This window comes from Anopheles darlingi, chromosome 2, assembly GCF_943734745.1.
Source record: "Anopheles darlingi chromosome 2, idAnoDarlMG_H_01, whole genome shotgun sequence".
Classification (NCBI taxonomy): Eukaryota; Metazoa; Arthropoda; class Insecta; order Diptera; family Culicidae; genus Anopheles; species Anopheles darlingi.
In genome coordinates this window covers 8,583,357-8,600,882 of record NC_064874.1, presented here as the reverse complement: position 1 = coordinate 8,600,882, position 17,526 = coordinate 8,583,357, and the positions used below count along the sequence as shown (strand labels likewise).

The following is a 17,526-nucleotide window of genomic DNA, read 5'->3' as shown; positions in this document are numbered from 1 at the left end:
GGTGGGGTGCAGAACCGGAGTGGCCGAAACCACACCAGACGGCGCGCACATCGAGCACGCACCAGGCGGAAGGCGAGGGGCGAGGAAAGGGACGCCGACCGCCGCCACCGTCGATTGGCCTGAACTCTTGGACTCTCGTGATGAAGCGAAACGAAACGTGCCACCGGGGAGCAATCATTCCTGGGGCCAGATTGTGTGGCCCTCTCTCCCTCTCTTTTTTTTTTTTGTTTTTTTTTGGTTCTGGTTCTGGCAGTGGGCGCCCGTTTGCCACATTCGCCCTGCACGAGACCGACTGTCGCAAGATGTAAATGGTGGTACTTTTGGACCGGTGGTGGTCGTGCTTTCATTTTGTTCTCTCTCTTTCCATCTCCCTATCTCTCTGTTCATTTTGTTACGATTTATTGCAGTTGAAGAATGTCAAAGTAGTTGCACGCGGTGGCGAGAGTGCGAGTTTTGAATTCAAAAGTAATCGAACGCAGGATGCAGAATGCCGATAGTTATTTATTGGTAAACTTCGTGCTCGAGTGTGCTTTAGTTTCGCGACGCAATTAAGAAGCTTTCATGTAATTGAACGTTTTCGAGATAGTGCAGCAACTGAACTATCTACTTGCGCTACAGTTTGTTAACTACTTTTGGCTCTTACACTTTGATCAGTGTGGCGCATTCTGTTCAGAAGGCTTTACGTGCCTATAATACTTAACACCCTTAGTTTAGTTTCCATTAAGTTACTGAAAAATACTTAATTATTTGCTTGATTATGAGTAAATTAAGTCCAACATATCCAACATTAAGTCCAACACATGATAACTATCTATTCATTAGACTTTTTTTTACTATACTATGGAACGTATTTGAGTATAAGAATGCTTTAGATGATCGTCTATTGTTCCTAATGTTCGGATCATTATAAATTATATAAGCTTCAGTAGCATGTTAAATTCTTAGATAATTACATCTTTGGTAATGATCTATACCATTTTCCGGTTCTTTTCTTTACCAACTGTTTGAGTTATCATAAAAAATCGTGTCTATGTCGTACACTATTGTTCCCACGCGAAACTTGCAATATTAACGTGTAAGTCCCAAAACATTCTAAGTAACTTTATGACCATTTTTTTATTCTTTCACTAATGGTTTTGCCCCTCTACCATAATAAAACCAGCGGTGTTTGCGTTCGCATTTACATGCTAAACACTCTGACCTCGTTCTCGGGACACTTGAAACCAAATAAAGCACCACTTTTCCGTCAGGATGTTGTTTGCACTCCACGCGGTTCCGGTTGTATGGAAAACTTATTTCCTTCCCGCAATGTCACTTGCGCGCTTGTTCGCATCCTTCCGGCAGCATAAGTCGATTCCAGTGGGCGGGAGGAGGTTGCTCCCCACTTCCTGCTCCTTCCTTGCGTCCTATTGATTTCACGGTCAACCAATACGTGACCGATCGGCCCTCAACGGCGAAGGTTATGCAAATTGCATTTGACGTACAGCAGCACACCCGTTCCTTCTGCTCTTCCCCTTCCCTTCTTTTTTCTAACCGCTTCAGTCACCGTATCCAATAATAAGATTACATGCTGCATCGTTTCCCGATCTAGTAGGCAAGCAGGACGTGCTTCCCTCCCCTCCCCGTCCCACAACCACCGCTGCGCGGACTCATCGCTCGGCTTCGTCCGGAGTAGACGACACGGTTGCCAGGCTGGCCCTGAACCGGCAACACACAGCCACGTCAGGCGCGGAATGTCTCCGTCAAAGGATTACAACTTTTCCGGCTTTCCCGGTCCGGCCGTTCCCGGTCGTGCCTACTCGCTCACTACCACTAGCACTAGACGACTGTGGGCTTCGTCGGTACTGCAATTAGCGCGAAAGTGTGAACGTGCTAGCTGGTTGGCTGGTTGGCTGGTAAGAACCGTAGAACCGGACCGGACCAGACCGGACGCCGAAGCACTTATTTGCTTCAATTTCGTTCGTTCGTTCGTTCGTTCGTTCGACCATCGTGACAGTTGACAGCTTGGCTCGGTTGTTGAATGGAGGCAGCATGCAAAGTATGGCTTTCTCCTCTCCCTCTCTCTCTGCCGGTCAGCAGCGGCAGCAACGGATGAACCTAGGAAAAGGGGAACCAAAGGCAGAAAACGGGGCGGGGAAAAAGAATAATTTTCTAATCGATCGCGTGACGCATGCGACGATGTTTGGATCGGGTTGATAGCGAGAGCCGGGTAGAGCCGCGTAAACAGTAAACAATCCCTCGGACCCGGTCAAACGGAAATCCGGAACAAATCAACAAACCCACAACACCCGAACCCCTTTAGCGATAATAGGTTAGCGTTGCCCAACCCCAGCGTTACCCTAATTAGTTGTCATTATTAACAACCACTTCCGGCAACCCTTCCACTGGCCACCCACAGCTGGCTGGCGATGGTTCGAACGTGGCTCGAAAGAGCTCGACTAATCAATCCACATCAACTCGTGCTCGAGGCCTCGCAGGATACGACTACAATGTCTCAAAGGCTTGATGCTTGGTTTGGTTGTATTATTTCTTTGGCAAGAAAGGAGAAGGAGGAGGAGGAGGAGGAGGAGGAGGAGGAGGAGGAGGAGGAGAAGGAGAAGGAAAGGAGGTCGTGACAGTTGCCGTTACTGCTGTCATGGTTATCTGCTCTCCGGGGGCATGGCCTGAGACACACAGGACATCGTCAAGAGAGGTTTCCCCTTCGACCGGAATCGATATTCGCGCGTTATGGCTTCGGGCACACAATCGTGCTCCAGGAATTGAACTCATCACGATTCCCGTGTAAACCTCCCGCCGTCGTCGTCGTCGCCGACATCGAGACCTTCGACTTCAATTCCGCGGATTGCGAACAGCAAGCAATAAACAGATTCTGGGAGAATCAGTGAATGAAGGGAGGACCGTGCCCCCGTACCGCCTCCATCCTTGACAATCGCGCTTGGCATTCGAGTGGGATTTGAATTCACTGAAACACAAAGGAAACTCGCATAACTACCGGTGGTTAGTGGAAAACGGTTCGATATCGTTCACTCCGAACAACGACGACCACGACGACGACGATGATGATGACTCCACTGTAAATCCGTGTTGCCAAGGTAACCATCCGTCCGTCCGTTTCCATAAAATGGAATTGCTCGCATCGAGATGAAGCAGCTAGCCAGCCAGCTCGGCCGTATGGTAAGGGTAACGCCATATGTAATGCTGATGCTCGGTTGGCATCAGCAAAATGGCATCCAAAAATGGACATTTCGACGCCGCAATAAAGATAGGTTGATGTGGAGGAGGGTTTTGGAAATTGTAAGCGAACCCTTCCAACAACATCTGGTATCAAGTGTCGGTTTTTTGGCGAAAGCGATACTCCATGTGAATATCGGTTTCATGTAACGTTATTGCTTGTGCGATATCAATTTTAGGTTTAATCAAACGTGGCACTATCAAGCTCTATACTGCGAAGTAGTATACCACGATGTTGCCCATTGAAATGATTACTGTTGCATCCATTAATTAAACATTCCGTAGCTCTGCTCCTTGGTATTATGATCTGATCGTCGATAACGTCGAAAGTCTGCTTACACCCCAGGGAGGTCATTAGCAACCTCATCCGTGAAGCTCCTAAGGGCCTATTCGTCCCTTATTACGATCCATTAACGGCTGTTCGAGTGAAATCTTTACCTTCCTTCTATTGATTAATGGAACGGTACTCTCCACTATCAATTCATGGTTATAGCTTAACGACATGTTAATGATCGATTTGGCTTCATTTTATTAAAACTTTTCTCTTGTTGTTTGTGCACAAGTTGTTCAAGAGCAGTATCGTAATAGAATCTTTCGCAAACCAGCAGTCATCGAACCCACATAAATCATCCACCATCTAGCCCTGTTGTTGGCACACATGGCTTGTTATGGTTGTTATGCGATACCTAATACCACTTTACGCCTTGTTACAAGTCGCCTTGTTACAGTCTGTACACTGAAACTTCACTCGCCCTTTTTTCGGTTTTTGCAAATTACCCCAGGTACTGTACCTTCGCCCCTCCCCGGGTTACTACACATTTTGTTTTGCTGATTTCTGTCCCTTCTCAAAGGCAACGCAATGAACTCATAAATTTTCCCGACACAGAAAACCGAGGACCGCTTTTGATGCTGGAAGCTGGTAATCCCCTCGTTTGACCTTCCGAATGCTGGCTAGGAAAGTTTAGTGTCTCCGCGCACCACGTCGAGCTCCCGATTCCCCTGGTCGTTACTCTGCCGTCCTTCCAATGCCAATGCGCACCGAGGAGGCCAATTGGTGCTAGGTACGGCTTCGGTGTAATCATGTTAAATGAAAATAATAAATTAAGATAAGTTGCAGCCCCCCAGAAGAAGTGTTTCGTTCGTCCGGTGTCCGCTGGTCCGAATGGTCCGCTGGCCCATTTACCATCCCTTTTGCTATCGCGCCACTCCCACAAAACACTCCCGGTTCTACCAAGCCGGCCAAGACGAGATGTCCCTCTTGAAGCCAAACGCTGAACGTTTATTTGTAGCATAATCTCATCATCCCACCCGGGGCACACCGAACTACAAATGAACTAGCAAAACCAAGGATCCAAGATCGGAAGAGCGAGAGAAATGAGAAAAAATGGCGCGATGGAAGTGGCTACTGCTACTACTAACGCCTTTCCGACGGCATCGCAAGCGCGGTTTGACTTTTCCGCGCTGGCGTTCGGATTGACTTCTCTGTTCGCGAGGGAATTAATGTGGAAAACAGTGGAGTCCCGGTTCCCCCCCTTTCAGTGCCAGTGAGTGGTCGAGAAAGAACTCTGCTGATCCCTGGCCAAAGCCGAAGAAGCTTCGCCAAATGGCAAACTTTGCTCGCAACACTTCTTTTAAAGAAAAAACAAAAAAATATAGCTGAATAAATAAAAGAACCGAAGCACCACCAACCACCACCACTACTGAAGATGCTTTCATTAGCTTCCGGTACCGGCATGCTCGCGGTGCCCAGGTGAGATCCTCCTTCCGGGATGCGGTTTCATCCCCGAGATGGAAATGGCCAAGAGAGAGAGAGAGAGAAAGGGAGCGCAAAAAAAAAGCAGTGTTCCGGTGAGAATTTCCGCCAATTGTAAAAGGTCCACGAGATTTGCAAAAAAGCGGCCAACATCACCATCACCACCACCAGCAGCGGAGTCTCAGCGATGCAGAGGCTGCTTTGCTTCGCGTCCGCTTTGCTGAGACAAATCCGACAGCTGTCTGATGTTTTCCTATAATTTATGGACTTGGAAATTTGTTAGCGTGAATGCCGGCGGTGCCCAAGCTGAGGGTACGGTCACGGTGATGCGATGGAATATTTTAGCATTTCTTGCCTTGCACGACACCAACTTTCTGTGGACAGAGCGCCGCGAATAGCGGCCATGTTTTACAGTGCCACTAACACCCGACGGACGACTGATTGCAAATCGGTCGCACTTTCGCTAAGCCACGGGAGGATTCAGACACAGAGATGACAGAGAAGCTTAAGTGAACTCCTTGGGGGGGTGAGGGACGGGTCGGTTGTATCATTCGGGATGCCAGTTTGGAACTTCATTATCATCGGTCCGCTCGGGGCTGCCCCCCGTGTTTCTGACCGCAATGACTCAATTATTTTAATTTGATTTTGGACTTTTTTATGTGGAGTTCGCGGAATGGTCGCACCTCGAATTCAGTGGAGTCCGCCATTGTTTGTCAATGATTGAGACGTTCCGGTGGAAAACACCTGGAATAATTTGTTTCAAGGACAGTAGCAGATACTATTCCGTACTTAGTGCTCTTTATCGATATAATTTGTTGCAAATTCATCAATTAACTAAATGCATCATGAACTTCTTGTGATATTACTTTTTCTTAAAAGTTATCCTCGCTTCTAGAAACAAGTTATCTGGTATTGCAAACTCCAAACTGGGCTAAGATCCTGCCAAAATTTGTAATTCTTGAACATCCTTTTTACCAACAAAAAGCTCACCCAGATGGAGACCCGGATTTAAAGTTAAATGGGCAGTAAATTTTCATATCCCAGATTATAAATCAAATCTCGGCAATTAATCACAATTCAACTTCTCCAGCAATTTGCCACGTGCTGCGTGGCGTGGCTGGCTTCCCGCCATCGTCAGCATTCCCTGCTAATGACGCCGGTTCACTGCCTGCCTAATCCGCATCCGTCCGCCTCGTCACCAAACCCCTAAAATGGCACTCGACAATAAAGGCATCCACAATGGAGGAAAGAGAAACAAAAACAATTCCGCGCGACTAACACAGCCACCAGCTGACCATGGGATGGTCTGGATGGTGTGGAGACAGCCAGCCAGCCCTGCCGGTCTCCGGTCGGTCTGGCTCCGTTCAATTGCCAGGTTTTGTGTCCCCATAACTCGAAACGAATTTTTGCCACGTCGACGCCTTCATCGCGTTTCGTTTCGGCGAAGCGTGAGACTCTCGCTGACATTTAAAGTGCCAAAGTTACGTCCCCGGACCCCGCCACGACTCCCACGGCCAACGACCGAAAGGCAAATGCACTCACAAATGATGTTGGATGTTGCTCAAACTTGCCTTATCGCCGGCGGAGTTCGCCTGTTTGGGTTGTGCGTAGTTGTCTTCTTTATCGCTTTGTCTTTGTCTTCGGTTCCATTCGGCGGCGACCATCATGACGACGTCTGTCTGGATGCTGGAGAGGGAATGCTAACTGGTGCGAGTGCGAGTGATTAGAGTCCGTGATGATAAATGATTAAAACTGGGTAACGCAAACGGAAATTGTCTTCCCGAAAACCCCGAGACAGAGCGTTTGTTTTTGTCTTGAAAACCCTGTCTTGGCTGGAGAAAAATTAGGCCAATTTTCGTGAGCTTTCGATTGCGCCAGTGAGCGAACTCATCTCGCCACAGAACCCCACCAACCGAACGTTTTTTGGGGAGCAATTACGGTCAGCAATGGCGCTCGAGTCGTTCCCTGCTACGAGTCTAATGATCTTTCTACTCACCGTTCCTGCTAAGGCTTCTGCTTTTCCGATTCTCGGGCTGTAACACCTTGGTTGTTGAGTGGACCTTGGGCTACCCTACACCAACACCGGAGCTGTGATGGACGTGGGTGCTTTGTGCAACTATTCAGTTAATGCGAAAACCACATGGAGTACATTCATGCATATTTTACCGGTCTGATGGAACGGAAGCGCTTGGAAGCTTCCTGAGGGTGATTCTAGGCGAGACTTAACGATGAAGTGGCATTGCAGAGTAAGTAATTAGTGCACGTGTCTGGTTTTGCTGGTCGGTAGAGAATCATTACCATTGTTGTTCTTCTCCGCTAGAAGCCACAATGCGTTTATGGACCTTTTATACACAACTTTAACACACGGGAGAACTCTGTCTAAATGATACACAACATGTAGAACGATTCCTTAAGCATTTGTTACAGCTTTACGCATTTACTATTCAATCGCGATAACTTGAAGCGATCTGAAAAGGCCCGTTATACCTATTCACTTTACCAATCCGTGCACCAATGAACGTCCACCCAACGAAGCTTTATGTGAATAGTATTCATTTTCCCAGACCTTTACCTACATCGCCATTTTAACGGTAAATACTTTATCAACCGGGCACAGTAAATGACCTGAAGCCAATTTAACTACTTCACGTTGCAGAAGCACTTCATTCTCGGCTCATGCCACCCTCTGGGCCCCGCGCCCAACAAACTCTGGTAAACCATTTGTAGTCCTGAAGTGCCGCTCGGTGCGACTCGAGCGACAGCCAGTTAAAAGTTCAGCACCACACACACACACACACACCGGCCACGTCCTACACATTGTAGAACGCCAGAGTTCTGATGGTTTGATAACGGCTCCACTCCACTGTCCTCCACTGAGTGTAGATGCCATGCACGAGCAGCACACCAGTGCAACCGTAAAGTATGAGAACGGGAACCATACCGAGAGCACTTACCACTGTCTCCACCATCGTTTCCCTTTTTTTATGCGTTGGTCGGAGTTGAAACGTTTGAAGCATTGCCATTATACCACGCAGCCGGACAATTGACACAGTCACTGAGAGCAATGCTTCGATGTGTGGTTGTTCCGATAAATGAGGCAGTATGTATGGTTTGGTCGGTGTGAATCAGTGATGTTTGATTGATGATCTTAAAACTAGAGCTTTGGCTTTGGTATTGAAATCAATTTACCAAGAAATACCTGCGGCAATGCTTCGCGAGTCACGCGTTCATCCTGAGATTGAACCAAACTATTTACAACAATCCTCGACGCTCGATCCTGCACATTCCTTCCATTCAACTTCATCCTCGATTTCGCATTACCATCGCAACACCAACACTAAACCACCATCGGAACCACGAGTTAGACACGCCGACCAGGCGCTCTGGTGCAACCCAAAACCGCGAATCGCGAAAGCCGCACCGGGCACCGGGCACCGGGCGGTGGTTGCTGTTGGTGGCCGGAAAATCGTTCGCCACCAGCTCCATCATCATCATCATCATCATCATTCATCTGTCGTCGGCGATGGTCGACCGGACGTGGATTACGTCGGACGTGGTAGCACCGAGCACCGAGCTCCGATGCCCACCAAAATGTCGGCACCGCGGTGTGGTGGCGTGTTTACAGACCACACTCGATGGATGGATCTGTTTAAATATGCAATCCCTGTTCCGGCGGAGGTAACGATCCGATGCGAAAGTCACCATCACCTCCCTCCCGCGCACCGTGTTGCATCCTGTGTGTTCCATTCCGGTGCTGCTGCTGTTGGTGCTAGTCATCCTTCGTCAAAAAGCGCGGAATGTGGCGCCATCTGGTGATGGTTTCAACGCGCCCGACGTCCAGCACAAGAAGAAAGGAGGAAGCACATCACGTTCATGCCGCTATTTTCGACAGTCATCGGTGTGGCACCTGCACGATCGAGCTGTTTGTTATTTACTGTGGCCACCAGTTGCCCCCAATGGATGGCCACCAGCCATCCTTCGTCCGACGGGAATCCGTCGTCCTCTCATTTCGTTGTGCCAGGACCGGAACTGTCGCTTGGGATTCCTTGGAGAGAGTACGTCTTGCCTTATGATGGGCAAGAAATGCCGGTGAAAGTGTAACCACACAAAGCGAAATTGGAGTGTGTTTGTGTGTCCTTCGCAGCACGCAGCACAAGCCGTACCGGGCCAGGCCGGGCCGGGACTACCGAAAATGCTTTCCACGAAATCGGAAAGTCAACGAGCGAAGACAACTTTTCAAATTCACTTCGTGTTTATCAGAGTGCGTGTCACCTCAGGCGACGACTCCCCCTTTGGCCCCCTTTGGGTATGCAGTGTTCGACCAGTTCGTACTGTCACGCCACGCCACTTCCTTGAAACCGTTTTTGCGCCTGTCTTTCATTGTATCCGTCACTCTGTCCCGGGAACAAACGACGACTGCTTGAGCGGAGCGGAGGAATGACGATGGATTTGGGAGTTGAGTTGTGCGTTACCCCAAAAAAAAGAAAAAACAACATCCGGGGATTTAAACCGGATCTCTCGTTTCTATTTTTTTCTTCTCACCTCCCATGTTACATTGAAAGTCGGGGGTTCTTTCCGGTCCGCTAGCAGCCTCGCTATCCGCTACGCACCGCCAGCCTCGCACCTATGCCTCCCTGTCCCCGGGATAATACGTCCTTCCCGCTAGCCGGCGATGCTAAATTTCATAATTCATTTTGTGGCGAGCAACTTTTCCTCTTTTTCGTCACGCTGCGCCGAACGGGAATTCGACTCCGGGTCGACAAGGCCATCCGTTGCGAGACGCGGCAGCATAACTTTGCTGGTAACTTTTTCTGTTTTCCAGCGTTCCGCTGCTCATGCAGCTCCAGGACGGCGCGGTTGGATTTCGGCCGTCTCCGACATTCGAGGAAAACAAAAACACAAGAGTTAGACCTTGTTAGGCAGGGGGTCTGTGCCTGTGGAAAGGGAAATTGAAGATAAGACTTTCCCGTCTTGCGATCTCTTCGAACACGTTCACGTTATTGGGTAATGTGGTTTTGCGGAAAATTTGAAAATTGATTAATTTTCTACAAAGCAGGAAGCGCAAGCGAGGGTTTGCTGTCGATATTTCACGGCACAGTTGTTTGATGCTCTTGTTGCTGCCTAAGACATGACCTCTGCTTGTGAACCCTTATTCTGAATATCATTCGTATAACTCTTTCTTCTGAAACCCAACAGACGAACGAGAGCTTCTTAGGATTAGGGTTTAAAACAATTTGAACTTTCCAAAAATATTCCAAATAATGTAAGATATTAGGGAGGGAATGTAATAAAGAATTAATTACCACATTTTAGAGGACCTAAAGCTTCTGCAAGATGTTAAGAAATATCTATTGCTCTGTACGCCCTAAGGGAAAATCGAGAAACAGTTAGAAACAATACTTGAACTCGAGGCACAAAGTACGTTAAACTATACTGGAAGAAGTGGAAAGGGATGTGCTGAACCGCTCGCTTTACTGACAAAGCATTATTTCTACGAATTCACTTCTTTTTCAATAAATAACACATTACCTTGCAGCACTTCCTTGCGTGGCAATAGCTACAATGGATTGGAATTGATTGATGATTAAACAGAAAAGATTATCTTTTCAAAGAAACAAACAGTTCACTAAGTTTGTGATGAAACCTTAATCTTATCATGCAATGTAGTAATGTTCCCAAGAAACAAATCGAATGAAAAGAGTTTCGTTGACTATTGTTGACAAGCGCCCTGTACGCTTGATTAGAGGGATTTAATCTACTGGATGACACACGCTGAGTAACCAAGCTACACCATCGCGTCATTAAAAAGCAATCTCACAGCCCATCAAATTCCTCCCCATTCACCGCTACCCCCCCACCCTAGTTTAAGTTCTAAACGAAAAGATAGTAATCCGATTAAGTCCGGCTCGTCGTCGTCCTTCCTTCCATCAAATATTACTCAATTTTATCGATCAACCGACGACCCCCAGCAAGTCGTATAATCGAACATAAAGGTCTTTATGACTAACCCATCACCAGCAGCAGCAGCAGCAGCCGGCTGTTACACCATACGCACCCCCATACAAACACACACACAACGCCACTATCAGGAACATAAATTATGAGCTCGAAGGAATTGGTGATTATTATCCCAAGACCTAAGCTACCCCCCGGTATTCGCCGTTCGGTATCGCTAATCTGTTTACTCCCGGGTCCACACACACACACACACACACACACACACACACGCACACCGATGTGGTCCGGTCGGGGAGCGGTCGATGAATATGTTTATCGCCATAAATCATATCTCCTGGCGTACGACGAATCAGACCGCATGCGGTATCGGTAATCGGTTAGCATTGTGGGAGACAAATGGTTGTTCGATAAATTAAATGCAAACGGATGCCCTGTATTGCCCCCCCAAAAGGCACTGACTAACTCCCGTTTTTCTTTTTTTTCCTGTTCTCATTCTCGTTCTCTCCGCCAACAGAAAGGTTATCTCGCTGGTGATCGTCGAGGAGGGCAGCTACGAGAAGGATGTCCTGTTCTACGTCAACCTGGGCGATCCGCAGCAAATCGGAGGTAAATGATTCGATGGCCATGCCCCCGGGTGGCCTCACCGAGCGTACACACAAGTGTCTTCTTCTTCTTCCTTTTCTTCTTCGTTGTTGTCTTCTTCTTCTTCTCTCTCTTTCTCTCTTCACCGTCGTCGTCGTCGTCGTGGTCGTGGTCGTCGTCATCTTCGTTCGTTCGTTCGTTGTTCGTAGTTCCCGTCCTTCACGTTCCCGCTACGTGCTATCATCTCCTTCTCGATGCCCTGCCCTGCCTTTATCTTTTTCAATTATCCGCCTTCCGTTCGCAATCGATTCGCTCTGTCACTCCCTCCCCAGTATCTCTTATCTTCCCTCCCCTTGTCGCTCATCCTGTCTGTCTTTCTTTTCGTTTCGTCACAAATATTAGAACTCTGCTCTGCTTGGAAAAGAAACAAACCCGCCACCAATTCGTCTCTGCTCGACCGGAACAATCGGAATGTAAAGCAATCCTTTCGTTCGAATCCCCAGGTCCCAACGTCCCTGTCCCTGTTACACGAGCTACGAGGAAAATGGGAGTCGGTAGATCGGTTGTTGTTGATGGTAAACAACAGATTTGTATGGTTTACCGTCGGTTGGTTGGTTGGTTGGTTGTTAGCTTCCAGCTCCAGCTGCTAGCGCATCTGTCGAAAGCCAATCCGGCGACAGCTCAATCTAGGATTCGATTCCTGATCGAACGCTCGCTCGCAAAGCCTTTAGCTTCTCACACACACACACGGGACCACCTTCCGGAGGGCTAACAAGGCAAAATGGCTGGCCGTCCGGCCGGTTCGGTGGCTGTCTCGATTTCCATTTAGCGTTTGTCATCGTGCATCCTCTGGAGCTCGTGTTACGACCAGGCTCCCGGTACGACCAACCCAAGACCAAGGTTTGGTTTGATGGCATGAGTTGGCCAGAGCACACACACACACACACACGTGGAAGCACACCTTGCCTGTCGTACGGTGCAACGGTTGAGAGATATTTGACATGGCATATCTCATGCCACGCCATGAATATATTACCGGAGATCTCCTTTCCTCCACCCTCAACCCTCAGACGATCCCGGGGTTTTGTCTCTTTCAATAGCACCAAGCCAGCACATGGATCTGTGCGTGTGTGTGTGTGTGTATGTGCGTTCCCATTCTTTGTGGGCACTTGTGTTGAATCTACATGTAAAACAGATCGGCTCATCGGGTCCTCGGCACGGCTTGACTCTCGGCTTCGGTTCTCGCTCGTCCTGGACCAACGATGGACCAGCGCACCAAAGGATGGCTCTTGTTATCGTATACGTGTTCGTTAGTCAACACAAAGCAAACCACCCACCCCGGTCAGGTAACAACCGGTCCACCCACCTCACATGTCCCTTAACACATGCGAGGACAACGTGTGCAGAATGTTAATTTAACTCTCGGTGGCTGTTGATCGAGCATAAACGGCTCCGGTGGTCTCACCTGCGCTCCCTGTTTTCGGCGCCATTTTGGTGTCGGTCTCATCTTGTGTCGTTTCTGCTCCCCCCTTTTTTTGGGCTTCGGCCACATAGGACGGTCGCTGTCGCGGCCTGAAGACGGCTTCATTAAACCGAAACATTGTTCCCAGAATACACGTGAGCACACACACACGCCCAGGCCGAGAGAGTGTGCGATTTGATTGGAGGAAAGTAACGGAACGGCAGATTCGCGCCCACCACCCACCCTCTGACACCGAGATATCATCGCGGGAACCACAATTCGATTTTCATGAGATGTCGGTCTCGGTTCCGATTTTAATCAAAACACCATCTGGCACCCCGGACAGTGAGTGGCCTAAACCCCTTTCTCATTGTGGGCGCGATTGGCATGTCGAACAGGCGGGAACACTTTCGAAAAGAGAGAAACAATTTTCCAATGATTGCCTTGTTTCTGGTGAGGACTTTTGTCCCAAAAATCCCTCACGATCCCTCACAATAACACGCATACGGGGAGGAGACCAAGCACCAATAGCAACAATAGCAACAACAAAATGGTGAATTATTGCATACCGCGCACGTCGGACCCGTTCTTCGAGGGGGAATCGCGCGTAAACAAAGCATCAACCATTAATTTCCCTTCGAGGTTCTCGATCCGCTTCGTGCGTCCGTGCCCCGGACATCGAGTTCGATGATACTCAATGATGATTCCATCCCCAACTCCTCCCACTGGCTGCGTGTATCGGAAACTATCCTGCCTACCATCAGCTCTTGAATTGCCAACATAAACATCCCATTACTCGGCCACTGGACCGGTACCTGCATCGGAAATCGGACCACCGGAACATTAAATCAAAACATTAAATCGCGAATCTCGGTGACTGGCGGCCACCATTGTGAGCGATTTGGAAAATAATCACTTCATAAAATGGCGTTTTTTCCCTCCCCCTACGCTCGCTCTGGGGACTCCACAATCCAAACAAACAGCCAAACAACGTCGTCTCACCGGCACCCTGCTTCCTGCTGCTGTTGTTTGGCGTTGGTCAGCTGGTTTTTGGGCTGGCCATTGTGCCGTGTTTTTGTGGCCACCGCAACCACCTCCCTTTAGCTGTGGGTGGGATGTGTTTGTTTTCCTTTTCCATTGCGGGATCGATCGCAAGTGATCGGGTTGATCGGGGTGATCAATTTTAATGGCCACAGACAGAGGAAGGTGCGGAGGAGAGGATGCCTGGATTGATTTAGATTGTTGTAGATCCGGGTGAACTCGATCTCGGTGCTGGATTGGTTTATGAATTGTGTTGCCGTTGTTGTTGTTGTGGCCGTAGCGCAAGAGCACAGCAGTTAGTGCTCAACTTCTGGCATCCGTTAGCGACTTCCGGCCGGGCACTCGCACTGCCTGTGGCCAAACGAAGGACGCTCGCCCTCTGTTGTGCAGCTAATTGTAAGGTTCCTGAGCACAAACGGGGTCCAACAAGCTCTCCGTAGCTGCCACTCCTTGGGCTCCCTTCCTTTTGCTTGTGTTTCTTCCTTTTAATTTCCGTCTTTCCGGTGCCCTCGGGTTGTCTTCCGGGGTTCTTTTCGTTTCTTCGTCTCTCTCTCGCCCTCTTTCTCTTTCGCTCGCTACTCGCTAGAAGAACCCTGGATCCTGGATCGTCCATTCGTAGCCGTAGGCCTATGCGTATACTGTGCACCTTCTCTTCCGCCTCCGCTTGCTAGCCAAGTATGCCAAGTAGTAGTGCGTTTGCGACCGTTGCCGAAGCCGGACCCCACCCTCCTCTACTTCGGTACTCCGGAAGCAGTCTGTTGACTGCCTCACCCCGCCCGCCGGGGTGGGGGGTCGCAGAAGTCGCGTAGTGTAGCGTCAGCGTAGTCGTGTTACGTGTATCGAGTTGTGTAGCGTGTTTGTGATTCGCCTTCTCGTGTTCCAATTCCCGATTCACCCAACTATCATCCCAAGACCAGGAACCAGGCGTACTTTAACTGCGTTCTTCCTACGTATCCTTCTCCTTCTTTCCCTCGCTCTCTCTCTCTCTCTCTCTTTCTCTTTCTCTTTCTTTCTACCTTATACTCCCCCTTCCGGTAGTTTCGTTCGTAGGTAATAATCTCCGTAGTGTTGACCGTTTTGTTTAACGATTCCGCAGCATAGGTTGAGTCGAATTGATGTTGTCTGCCGTGTGTACCGATGTTAATTTCCGTACTATATGTTTTTTCTTTTTCTTTCTTTTTCTTTCTCTTTTCTTTTTTTTCTTTATATGTTTACCTCTACTGTCATGAAACGTAAAACCGCCAACTAACGTTTGTTCTTCTGCCATTTTAATCCGAACTGCGCGTATGGATGTTACTGCCTCTACTACTGCCACTACTACTACTACTACTACTACTACTTCTAATAATACTACTACTTCTAATGCCACTACTACTAATACTTTTACTTTTACCTCTATTTTTACTACTTCCAATACTTTTACTGCTAATGGTACTCTTCATCTTCATCCAACATTGACTACTTCACCAACATCAACGCATCAAACTGTCACATCAACATCACAAAACAACAAAAACTCATGCTGCATCTTCATTTCATTTCGTTCGTGGCTGTGTTAAACCGCATCATCCTCGAATCAATCACACGTGCTTCTCGTGGCCACCACCCTGTTACGGCGCTACTGTCATCTTACGCGCCTCTTTGTCATCCGTGTGCGATAAACGAAAAACAATCAACTAACCGTACCGTAACACTCTTGTTTCTCTACTCTCTTTTCCCTCTTTTTTTTCTTGTCTTGCGTGCGTTGCTTGACTGGCTTTGAATCGCGTATCTCTTGCCGGCCTCGGTCTTGTTGATGAAATTGAAATGAATGACTTTCACCGCAACGCAAAACAACACCCTGCCTTCACGCACCTGCACCACCTCGCTACCTCGCTTGATTGATTGCAAATCAACCAAATTATGAACCACAATCTGGGACGCCACAACATAACACAAACACGCAAACACACATACACACACAACCTTGGGTGGGAACTTCGCACACGGCCGTGCGCGTATGTAACTCTGAAACCAATCTGGCAACAACGGTATCTTGTCAACATATGGACGCGCGACTATCATCACTACCAATCGTCTGAAAACAATTGGGAAATCTTTGATTCATCGGCCGGAAATGGATGAAAATGGCGGCGAAACCGAAAACATTCCAAATTGCCCCACACGACGCGACACGTGTTTTGATGGACAAATGAACCACCCCCGGGGGTACCAACATGGGCGCCCTACTATCTCCCCTCCCAAAAAAAAAAAAAAAAACTCACCCTCAAAACAACTCCGCGACAAACGCGATGTGAAAATTGCTTCCAAACCCCAAAATTGTCCAAACGCCAAACGAAAAATACGAAAACCCCGATTCGCAAACCAAACTCCTGTCACTGTGCGCAATGTTGATGGATGGCGTGACGATTTGTTTTTGTAAGTAATATTCTAAATGTTTGTTTTTTTTTTTTACTTTCTCTCCTTTTATTTTGCCAATTCGAGCTTCTTTCCGCTATTTCTCACCAACGCCCCTTTCCTTGATATGCACTCGATGTTATGCACGACGCTTTGCTCTGGTTTATTATGCTCGCTGCCATTCGCTATCGGTGCTTCCGACGATCGAGCCGATGATGTCGAGTGAAGTAGTTCAGGTTGCACTTTGCACGCTGTACGCGATTGGTGCCACTGCTGCTGCTGCTGATTAAATATTTTAGCTTTCTTTTGTAGCTTCAATTTGCTTGCAGACTTTGCTATCGTTCGGGGGGGGGCATAAAAGCTTCTATAAGAAGCAATCGCCAGCGCACGTATCCGTACACACAAATATGGCATAGCAGCACATTTCGCATTTTTAATTAACTCTTTCAACTCCCATTTTCACGACCCCAAAAGGAGGGGCAACACAATTACGACAAGATCTTTATTTGATCACATTTCATGTCCTTCCTGATTTGCATACTGGTGGCAACTGCCGGAATGAAAAGGAAAATTCAAAACGAATAGATTCCAGGCGCTGGCTGATAAACGCAACGCCACTTTAGCGAGATTTATGCAAATTATCTTCTTACGAGAAATCTAAAAACGGCTCAAACAACCAACGTGCATAAAAGAAAAACATCTTAATCCACTTTGTTCCTACGCTTGGGTTGCTTTAATGGAGGCGCCCAGTGCCATGAAATGGAGGCGCCCGGTCCTTTGAAATGGAGACCGGTCTCAGCAACCGGGCTTGTAAGCTACAAAGTAAAGCTCTTCTCTCGTCGCACGGTACCGACGAGGAGCAGCAGCAGCAGCAGCCCAAGGATGCCGTCACGGCTCGCTGTTTCCACATTCTCACCGGACGCGCGGCCACTCACGGCAACAAAAGGTTAAACAAAACATAAATGCTAATTCAAATTGCTTTACGTGTGAAGCCGGGGAGGGTGAGCAGCCGGCGGTTTATGAAGAGACCCTCAGCAACCGAATCGGAACAGAATGCTAATCAGTGTAATGGAATGATATGAACCACAGACCAGGCTAGCGT

The 17,526-nt window shown here is 48.3% G+C and overlaps 1 protein-coding gene across 6 annotated transcripts in view; it reads left to right on the top strand.

Moving 5' to 3' along the window:
- Positions 1-17,526, top strand: part of LOC125951114 (sodium/calcium exchanger 3) — a 121,516-nt gene that overhangs the window by 56,108 nt on the left and 47,882 nt on the right. For all 6 annotated transcript variants that reach the window (XM_049679714.1, XM_049679708.1, XM_049679711.1 and 3 more), the window contains one exon: positions 11,457-11,548. In XM_049679714.1, coding sequence (XP_049535671.1) covers positions 11,457-11,548 — 92 coding nt within the window. The remainder of the gene's footprint in view (positions 1-11,456; positions 11,549-17,526) is intronic.